Source organism: Neomonachus schauinslandi, chromosome 1 (genome assembly GCF_002201575.2).
Source record: "Neomonachus schauinslandi chromosome 1, ASM220157v2, whole genome shotgun sequence".
In the NCBI taxonomy this organism is placed as follows: domain Eukaryota; kingdom Metazoa; phylum Chordata; class Mammalia; order Carnivora; family Phocidae; genus Neomonachus; species Neomonachus schauinslandi.
The window spans coordinates 204,363,760-204,375,164 of NC_058403.1; the positions used below are offsets into that span (position 1 = coordinate 204,363,760).

The 11,405-nt window shown below is 41.1% G+C and overlaps 1 protein-coding gene across 1 annotated transcript; it reads right to left on the bottom strand.

Annotated features, from left to right (window-relative positions):
* Positions 1-5,455: 5,455 nt before the first annotated feature.
* On the bottom strand, positions 5,456-6,373 carry LOC110574536 (olfactory receptor 7A17-like). The gene has a single exon (XM_021683224.1). It carries the CDS (start codon positions 6,371-6,373, stop codon positions 5,456-5,458), a length of 918 nt encoding a protein of 305 aa, XP_021538899.1.
* Positions 6,374-11,405: the final 5,032 nt, after the last annotated feature.

An 11,405-nucleotide genomic window follows, 5' to 3' on the forward strand; every position in this document is an offset into this window, starting at 1 on the left:
AAGCTTTTGCAAAGCAAAGGAAACAGTCAACAAAACCAAAAGACAACTGACAGAATGGGAGAAGATATTTGCAAATGACATATCAGATAAAGGGCTAGTATCCAAAATCTATAAAGAACTCATCAAACTCAACACCCAAAGAACAAAGAATCCAATCAAGAAATGGGCAAAAGACATGAATAGACATTTTTCCAAAGAAGACATCCAAATGGCCAACAGACACATGAAAAAGTGCTCAATATCGCTCGGCATCAGGGAAATCCAAATCAAAACCTCAATGAGATACCACCTCACACCAGTCAGAATGGCTAAAATTAACAAGTCAGGAAACGACAGATGTTGGCGGGGATGCGGAGAAAGGGGAACCCTCCTACACTGTTGGTGGGAATGCAAGCTGGTGCAGCCACTCTGGAAAACAGTATGGAGGTTCCTCAAAAAGTTGAAAATAGAGCTACCATATGATCCAGCAATTGCACTACTGGGTATTTACCCCAAAGATACAAAAGTAGGGATCCGAAAGGGTATGTGCACCCCGATGTTTATAACAGCAATGTCCACAATAGCCAAACAGTGGAAAGAGCCAAGATGTCCATGGACAGATGAATGGATAAAGAAGAGGTGGTATATATATACAATGGAATATTATGCAGCCATCAAAAGGAATGAGATCTTGCCATTTGCAATGACGTGGATGGAACTGGAGGGTATTATGTTGAGCAAAATAAGTCAAACAGAAAAAGACCTGTATCATATGACCTCACTGATATGAGGAATTCTTAATCTCAGGAAACAAACTGAGGGTTGCTGCAGTGGGGGGTGGGGTGGGAGGGATGGGGTGACTGGGTGATAGACACTGGGGAGGGTATGTGCTCTGGTAAGCGCTGTGAATTGTGCAAGACTGTTGAATCTCAGATCTGTACCTCTGAAACAAATAATGCAATCTATGTTAAGAAAAAAAAGAAGAAGAAGAAGAAGGTAGCAGGAGGGGAAGAATGAAGCGGGGGAAATCGGAGGGGTAGATGAACCATGAGAGACGACGGACTCTGAAAAACAAACTGAGGGTTCTAGAGGGGAGGGAGATGGGAGGGTAGGTTAGCCTGGTGGTGGGTATTGAGGAGGGCACATTCTGCATGGAGCACTGGGTGTTATGCCCAAACAATGAATCATGGAACACTACATCTAAAACTAATGATGTGATGTATCGGGATTAACATAAGAATAAAAAAAAAGAATTTTAAAAAAAAGTAAATAAATAAATAATAAAAATACATATAAATAAATAATAAATAAATAAATAAATAAACACAAATCAAAATCACAATGAGATACCACCTCACACCAGTAAGAATAACTAAAATTAACAACTCAGGAAACAACAGATGTTGGTGATCATGCGGAGAAAGGGGAACCCTCTTGCACTGTTGGTGGGAAAGCAAACTGGTGCAGCTGCTCTGGAAAGAGTATGGAGGTACCTCAAAAAGTTAAAAATAGAATGACCCTATAATACAGAAATTGCACTGCTAGGTATTTATCCAAAGGATACAAACATAATGATTCAAAGGGGCACATGCAACCCAATGTTTATAGCAACAATGTCCACAATAGCTGAAATATGGAAAGGGCCTAGATGTCCACTGACAGATGAATGAATAAAGAAGATGTGGTATACATATACAATGGAATATTACTCAACCATCAAAAAGAATGAAATCTTGCCACTTGCAAACACATGGATGGAACTAGAGGCCATTATGTTAAACAAAGTAAGTCAGTCAGACAAAGACAAATACCATGTGATTTCACTCATATGGAATTTAAGAAAATAAACATGTGCAAAGGAAAAAAAGAGACAGAGACAAACCAGAAACAGTCTCTTAACTACAAAGAACACACTAATGGCCATTCTCCAGAGAAGACATAGGAATGGTTAATTAACACATGAAAGATGCACAACATCACAATCATTAAGGAAATGCAAACCAAACCATAATGTGACACCACTTCACACACACTATGGCTATTTTCAAAGCTAAAACAGAAAAAAAAAAGAGTTGGCAAGGATGTGGGGAAATTGGAACCTTGTGGTACTTTGCTGTTGAGAATAAGAAGTGACACAGCAGCTGCAGGAAACAGTGTGCCAGTTCTTCAAAAACTGAAACATAAAATTATCATATGATCCAGTAGTTTCAGTTGTGGGTATATGCCTACTTATATGGCCCAAAGAATTTATAGTAGTGACTAGAACAGATATTTGTACACTGATTTTCATAAGGCTTTATTTACAGTAGCCAGAATGTAGAGACAACACCAACATCCATCAACAAAGTCACAGATGAACAAAGTGTAGTGAACCTCACCAACATTAAACTAAGTCAAAGAAGCCAGACTCAGAAGGACAAATATTATACTATTACATCTATATGGGGTACCTCAAATACTCTGTTTTATTTTTTTAAAGATTTTATTTATTTATTTGAGAGAGAGAATGAGATAGAGAGAGCATGAGAGGGGGGAGGGTCAGAGGGAGAAGCGGACTCCCTGCTGAGCAGGGAGCCTGATATGGGACTCGATCCCAGGACTCCAGAATCATGACCTGAGCTGAAGGCAGTCGCTTAACCAACTGAGCCACCCAGGTGCCCCTAGAATACTCTGTTTTAGAGAGAGAAAGTAGGATGGTGGGAGCCAGGTGCTGGGTAGAGGGGCAATGGGGAGTTTGTGTTTCATGGGGACAAAGGTTCAGTTTGAGGTGTTGCGAAAGTTCTGTAGATGGATATAGGCAGGGGCTCTGCAATAGGGAGAAAGTCCTTAATGCTACATAACTGAATACTTAAAAATTTTTAAATAATGTATTTAATATATATCTTACCATGACAAAAAAAAAAGGATGAAAAAAGATTGCCATACTCCATAAAAGACTGTCAGTGCCATAAATAGCCTCATATGATATAGAAGAAGGAATCCACAGTTCAGGAGATAAGGGCATTGTAATGGGTTTATCTTGTGTGATTCAATATCTTAACCCCAAAGTATACCCAAAATAAGGGTTCAGGGGACATAAAATTCAACATAAGGTCATTGAGAAATAACCTGGTGAGGCTGTAGTATCTTCCTTGACAAGCTCTACAGAGTCATACAACCCTGTAGGACATGGTTAACATGGACATGCTCAAATTGAAATGGATTTGTTCTGAGGTCAACCCATCCTGAACCGGCAGGGGCCATGTCAGCAGTCCAAAACCATCTGAGATATGGTGTTCATAGTTCATGTAAGAGTTCATCATCCTCATCTAAACTGGGTGAGCCACAGGGATTTCTCAAAGTTGCAAATTCCTCATGGTGTCTCCACGAAACAAAAATGATGGGCAGCTTAATAAGGACTCATTCCATCTGAGTAACCAAAACAATAAAAAAAATTAAAAACCTTCTAATTCTCATGAAGAAAAATTTGACCTGAGTCACACAATGAAGGGTCATAATCTCACAGGTCCAAATCCTAGATTGATGGAACCAGCTACTCCTGAGTGAAGACTCTAAAATGGCAACAAATGCATTACATTTTCCTCCAAACCCAACCCAAAGACTCTGAGGTGATGGTGCTAGGCAGCTTATAATGATGCATGAGGACTGAGTACATGCAGCCTGAACTAAAATTGGTAGCTTGAAATTGGGCAAGATGAGGGGTGCCTGGGTGTGGCAGTCAGTTAAGCAACAAACGCTTGATTTTGGCTCAGGTCATGATCTCAGTGTTGTGAGATCAGCATGAAGCCTGCTTAAGATTCTCTCTCCCTCTCCCTCTGCCCCTCTCCCCCCCCAATTTCTCTCTCTCTCTCTCTCTCTCTCTGTCTCTCTCTGTCTCTCTCTCTCTCTCTCCCTCTCTTAAATAAAACTTTAAAAAAAGAAATTGGGCAAGATGAGAGTAATTATACTATGGAAGCTGGCAAATGCTACAAGTGCTCTGTTTTATTCCCTTTATTTTATATTCTTCCTATCTTCATGCTTTCCTTTCTTTTCTTTGTGTTTTCTTTTTAAAGAAAGATCCTTAAACATTTATCTGAATACTAGTGTTCAAAGTGATCTGTGGACTTTTACCCAGAAAACTGTGAACCAGGTAATAGGAAGTTACCATTATGGCCTAAAAATCCAAGTGGAGGCTTCTGGGGTCAAGTGATGAGGAGCCATTCGTCTTACTCTGTCTCACAAAGCACAGGTGAGGTCCATAGGCACAGTCTGCTATTACTGCCTAATCTCTGGGATGCATCATTACAAAGACTTAGCTGGAAATAAGTGGAATATCTATATTGCTTTTGTGATCTATGAAAGGACTATTATGGCAGGAGGTGCTGAGGGAAATCACCAGGCAGTGTTGCTGCCTACCTAAATACTAAAAAAAAGTAATAACGCATCCCTGGAATAAGCACTGAAGAGGACACCATCAGTGCCTGAAAAATCAGTTGTAATTTCTATTACCTACACTTAATTTATGTTTTGAACTGTGCAATTGAAAATTAGATAATTCATAATGAATGTGGATTATTTTAAACTTCATCACATAGGGTTCCAGGTGTCTCTGCTGTTGCACATGTGATCTCTTTCTGGGGTAGATTGACAGAAACCCCCAGGAAACTGCTATATAACCTCTGCTATATTAAATGGATTTTCTCCCAAAACAGATACTCTAAGGGATAGCTACTTTCATCTGAGGGAGAAAGCATCCCATATATTCTTCTGGCTCTTCCAGAACATTATAAGTATCCAATTTCCTGTATTACTTATCCACAGCTGGAAATCCATGCAATATCAAAAAAAAATTTAAAGAAATAGGGGCGTTGGAGTGGCACAGTCAGTTAAGTGTCCAATTCTTGATTTCAGCTCAGGTTGTGATCTCAGGGTCATGAGATTGATCCCTGCATTGGGCTCCATTCTCATCCCAGAGTCTGCTTGAGTCTCCCTCTCCCTCTGCCCCACCCACTCATGCTATCTCTATCTCTCTCTGAAATGAAAAAAATAAATAAAATCTTTTAAAATTTTTTAAAGAAATAGACCATAAAACAGATTCTTAAAAATGGAGAAAAAACAGGGTTGCCGGAGGAGAGTTAGGTGGATGGATGAGCTAAATGGTTGTTGGGTATTGAGGAAGGCACTTGTTGTGATGAGCCCTGGGTGTTGTAGGAAGTGATGAATCACTGAATTCTATTCCTGAACCTACTATTACACTATCTGTTAACTAACTGGAATTTAAATAAAAACTTACTATTCAAAAAATTTTTGAAAAAAAGAAACAGTTGATCATTATGTATGAAAAAATTAAAGAGACCGAATACTGTAGGAAGATAAACTGCATATTGTATTTCTATGAACTGACACAAAAATCATGATCTAGGTCTTCTGGGATTTGAGCCCTATTACACATGTCTTCATCTTGAAACAAAGGATCCTTATATGCAGAGAGTGTCTCTCAGCTAAAGAGCTTTCTTAGGGCCAGCTTTATGTCTCTGTTCCTCAGACCATACATGAAGGGGTTCAGCATGGGTGTGACCACTGTGTACATCACTGAAGCTATGGGAGTTGTCCTGGAGTTTTGTGAAGCAGCAGAACTAAGATACACCCCAAAGCCTGTACCACAGAACAAGGAGACAACCAAGAGGTGAGACCCACACGTGGAAAATGCTTTATACTTGCCCCCAGAAGATGAAATTTTCAGAATGGAGGTTACAATTCTAGAAAAAGAAAGGATACCAATGAGTGGAATAAAACCCAGAAGTCCACTTGCAAGATAAATCGCCAGGTTATTGAAGAAGGTATCAGAACAAGCAAGTTGGATCACCTGATTAAGTTCACAGAAAAAGTGAGGGATTTCCAACTGTGTACAAAAAGACAATTGCAAAACCATTAAGTCTTGTAATAGAGAGTCCAGAACACTCAAAACCCAGCATACCAGAAGCAGGATGCCACAGAACTTGGGGTTCATGATGACCATGTAGTGCAGTGGGTGACAGATGGCCACAAACCGGTCATAGGCCATCACTGTCAAGAGAAAGTTGTCTAATCCTGCCAAAAGCATGAAAAAATACATCTGGCTGAGGCAGCCTGCATAGGTGATCACTTTGCTCTGTGTCTGGATGTTCCACAGCATCTTGGGGATGGTGGTGGAGGTGAAACAGATGTCTACAAAGGACAGGTTGGAGAGGAAGAAGTACATGGGCATGTGGAGGTGGGAGTCCATGACAATGGCCAGGATGATGAGCAGGTTCCCACTGAAGATGACAAGGTACATGGACAGGAACAGCCAAAACAGGAGAGGCTGCAGCTCTGCCTCTTCTGAAAGTCCCAGGAGGATAAATTTAGACATTTGGGTTTGGTTTCCTTGTTCCATGAAGCTGAAGACACTGTAGAACTGGGAACAAGAGGAATTCAAATTTAGCCACAACCAGCAATCAAGAAAGTAACAGGAAAGAACCAAGGTGGCCTTCAGTAGGTGAATGGATAAATAAATTGCAATGTATCCAGATGATGGAATGTTATTCCTTGCTTAAAAGAAATGAGCTATCAAGCAATGAAAAGACATAGAGTAACCTTAAATACATGTTATTAAGTGAAAGTTTATGTGAAGAAAGCTACATGTAATTCAACTACATGAAATTCTAGAAAAGGCAGAACTATGGACACAGAATAAAAGATAAGTGGTGGCCAGGGGGTAGAGTGGGAGTGAGAGGAGTGAATAGGTGGAGCACAAAGGATTTTTAGGGCAGTGAAAATACTCTGTATGATACCATAAATATGGATACATGTTCTGTGTGTGTGTGCGGGCCAGTCTCAGCATATCATTTACCAGTGTTGTGACTGGACCGGTCCTTGTGGTTCTTATTATAGTTGCAAGACACCCTCAGCAATAACCATCAGAAAACTCTGAAAAATGTATTGAGGCACCTGGGTGGCTAAACTGGTTGAGCATCTGACACTTGACCTCAGCTCAGGTCTTGATCTCATAGTCGTGAGTTCAAGCCCCACGCTGAGATCCACTCTGGGCATAGACCCTACTTAAAAAAATGTACTGGGGGGAGGAAAAGATGGCAGAGGAGTAGGGACCCTATTTCAACTAGTCCCTGAAATTGAGCTGGATATCTACCAGACCACTCTGAGCACCCACGAAACCAGCCTGGGATGTACGAAGATCTGGATCTCTACAAAGAGAATATCGCAGGTGGTTGGTTTTGAGGTACAAAGTGGGGAGCCATGATTCTGTGGGCAGATATCAGAGGATAAACAGCAGCAGAAGGGAGCCTGTCCGTGGGGACCCTACACTGCCAGTGAGCGACAGCCTCACATGCTGGGGACGGGGCACAGACTCGCAGACCGGTAGCAGCAGGGAAAGGACTTTAGGGCAGCCCCCAGGGCAGAAACCCTGAGCAGCGGGGTGGCATGGGTGAACTGGGAGCTGCTGGCAGTTTTAGAAGCACAAAGGGCAGAGATATGCCCCAACCTGGAGGCAGGACTGGGGGCACTGTGGAGGGGCGCACAACCCAGGACACTGCAGTTTATAGCAGCACAGACAGAAACGGAGATGGTGTGGCTGGAGAGCTCACTGAAGAACAGACTGCAGTCTCTCTGCTCTGAGGCAGAGGGTGGGAAATGGTCTCTTCTGCTGTGACTCGCAGAAGAGATGCGGAAAGCGCCAGGGAAAGCTGCCAGAGAACAAAAGTCCCCAAAACTGATTCCCACTGAGCCCATCCCCGCCACAGGGGCAGGGCAACTCTGCTCAAACAGGGTTGCCTGAGTAACAGTGTGGCAGGCCCCTCCCCCAGAAGACAGGCTGGGAAAACAAGAGGCCAGCAACCTTAAGGTCCCTAGAAAATAGGTGCATCTTGCTTGGGTTCTGGTCAATCATTTAGACTCTATACATTCCCTCAACCACCCATCAACAGAATGACTAGGAGGAGGAACCCCCAAAATAGAAAAGACTCAGAGATTATGATTTATGCTGCAGATTTACAAATGGATGCAGATATGACCAAGATGTCGGAGATGGAATTCAGGCTAGCAATTGTGAAGACAATGGCTAGAATGGATAAATCAATTAATGGCAACATAGAGTCTCTAAGGGCAGAAATGAAAGGTGAATTGGCAGAACTTAAAAATGCTATCAATGAGATCCAATCCAATCTAGATAATCTAACAGCTAGGGTAAGTGAGGCAGAAGAACGAATAAGCGACCTGGAAGACAGTATAATAGATAAAAAGGGAAAAGAGGAGGCCAGGGAAAAACAACTCAGAATCCATGAAAATAGAATCACAGAAATAAGTGACACCATGAAGCGTTCCAATGTCAGAATCATTGGAATCCCAGAGGGAGTGGAGAGAGAGAGAGGACTAGAAGATGTATTTGAGCAAATCTTGGCTGACAACTTCCCTAATCCGGGGAATGAAACAAACATTCGAGTCCTAGAGGCAGAGAGGACCCCTCCCAAGATCAACGAAAACAGGCCAACACCCCAGCATGTAATAGTAAAACTTGCAAATCTTAGAACCAAGGAAACCATCTTAAGGGCAGTTAGGGGGAAGAGATTCTTTACGTACAGAGGGAGGAACATCAGAATAACGTCAGACCTATCCACAGAGACCTGGCAAGCCAGAAAGGCCTGGCAAGACATATTCAGGGCACTAAACAAGAAGAACATGCAGCCAAGAATACTTTATCCAGCAAGGCTGTCATTTAGAATGGATGGAGAGATGCAGAGCTACCATGACCAGCACAAACTGAAAGAATATGTGACCACTAAGCCAGCCCTGCAAGAAATATTAAGGCGGGTCTATAAAAGGAGAAAGACCCCAAGAGTGATCTACAACAGAAATTGATAGACAATCTATAAAAACAATGTCTTCACAGGCAACATGATGACAATTACTTCATTGACAACTTTCAATAATCACTCTCAATGTGAATGGCCTAAATGCTGCCATAAAACGGCACAGGGTTGCAGATTGGATAAAAAGACAGGACCTATCCATATGCTGCCTACAAGAGACTCATTTTGAACTTAAAGATACATCCAGACTGAAAGTGAAGGGATGGAGATCCATCTTCAATGCCAGCAGACCTCAAAAAAAAAGCTGGGGTAGCAATTCCTATATCAGACAAATTAGATATTAAACTAAAGTCTGTAATTAGAGACACAGAAGGACACTATATCATTCTTAAAGGGTCTATCCAACAAGAAAATCTAACAATTGTAAATATCTATGCCCCCAACATGGGAGCAGCCATCTACATAAACCAACTGTTAACCAAAATAAAGTCATATTGAAAACAATACATTAATTGTAGGAGACCTCAATACTCCACTCTCAGCAATGGACAGATCATCTAAGCAGAAAATCAACAAGGAAACAAGAGCTTTGAATGACACACTGGACCAGATGGACCTCATAGATATATACAGAACATTCCACCCTAAAACAACAGAATACTCATTCTTCTCAAGTGCACATGGAACTTTCTCCAGAATAGACCAAATACTGGGTCACAAATCAGGTCTCAACCGATACCAAAAGATTGAGATTATTCCCTGCATATTCTCAGACCACAATGCTTTAAAACTGGAACTCAATCACAAGAAAAAATTTGGCAGAAATTCAAACACTTGGAAGCTAAAGACCACTCTGCTCAAGAATGTTTGGGTCAACCAGGAAATCAAAGGAGGACTTAAGGGGCGCCTGGTGGCTCAGTTGGTTAAGTGACTGCCTTCAGCTCAGGTCATGATCCTGGAGTCCCAGGATCGAGTCCCGCATCGGGCTCCCTACTCAGCAGGGAGTCTGCTTCTCCCTCTGATCCTCCTCCCTCTCATGCTCTCTATCTGTCATCCTTTCTATCTCAAATAAATAAATAAAATCTTTAAAAAAAATAAAGAAGAAGAAGAACTTAAACAATTCATGGAAATCAATGAGAACAAAAACACATCAGTCCAAAACCTATGGGATACTGCAATTGCGGTCCTAAGGGGGAAATACATAGCCATACAAGCCTCACTCAAAAAAATAGAAAAATCCCGAATTCACCAACTAACTCTACATCTTAAAGAACTAGAGAAAAAGCAACAAACGATGCCTAAGCCATGCATTAGAAGAGAAATAATTAAAATTAGAGCAGAGATCAATGAATTAGAAACCAGAAACACAGTAGATCAGATCAACGAAACTAGAAGTTGGTTCTTTGAAAGAATTAATAAGATCAATAAACCACTGGCCAGACTTACCCAAAAGAAAAGAGAAAGGACCCAAATTAATAAAACTATGAATGAAAGGGGACAGATCACAACTAACACCAAGGAAATAGAAACAATTATTAGAAATTATTATCAACAACTATATGCCAATAAACTGAGCAATCTGGAGGAAATGGAGGCCTTCCTGGAAACCTATAAGCTGCCAAGACTGAAACAGGAAGAAATTGACAACCTGAATAGGCCAATAACCAGTAACGAGATTGAAGCAGTGATCATAAACCTCCCAAACTCGTTTTATGAGGCTACCATTGCCTTGATCCCCAAACCAGACAAAGACCCCATCAAAAAGGAGAATTACAGACCAATATCCTTGATGAGCATGGATGCAAAAATTCTCACCAAAATACTAGCTAATAGGATCCAACAGTACATTAAAAGGATTATTAACAACAACCAAGTGGGATTTCTCTCTTGGCTGCAAGGTTGGTTCTACATCCGCAAATCAATCAATGTGATACAATACATTAATAAAAGAAAGAACAAGAACTATATGATCCTCTCAATAGATACAGAAAAAGCATTTGACAAAGTACAGCATCCTTTCTTGATCAAAACTCTTCAGAGTATAGGCATAGAGGGTACATACCTCAATATCATAAAAGCCATCTATGAAAAACCCACAGCGATATCATTCTCAATGGGGAAAAACTGAGAGCTTTCCCCCTAAGGTCAGGAATGCAGCAGGGAGGTCCACTATCACCACTGCTATTCAACATAGTACTAGAAGTCCTAGCTACAGCAATCAGACAACAAAAAGAAATAAAAGGCATCCAAATCGGCAAAGAAGAAGTCAAACTCTCACTCTTTGCAGATGATATGATACTTTATGTGGAAAACCCCAAAGACTCCACCCCAAAGCTGCTAGAACTGATACAGGAATTCAGTAAAGTGGCAGGATATAAAATCAATGCACAGAAGTCAGTGGCATTTCTATACACCAACAACAAGACAGAAGAAAGAGAAAATGAGGAGTTGATCCCATTTATAATTTCACCCAAAACCATACCTAGGAATAAATCTAACCAAAGAGACAAAGGATCTGTACTCAGAAAACTATAAAATACTCATGAAAGAAACGGAGGAAGACACAAAGAAATGGAAAAACGTTCCATGCTCATGGATTGG

Bases quoted from the DNA above. Each gene is read 5' to 3' on its own strand.
- LOC110574536 (XM_021683224.1), bottom strand. From the start codon at position 6,373: ATGGAACAAGGAAACCAAACCCAAATGTCTAAATTTATCCTCCTGGGA.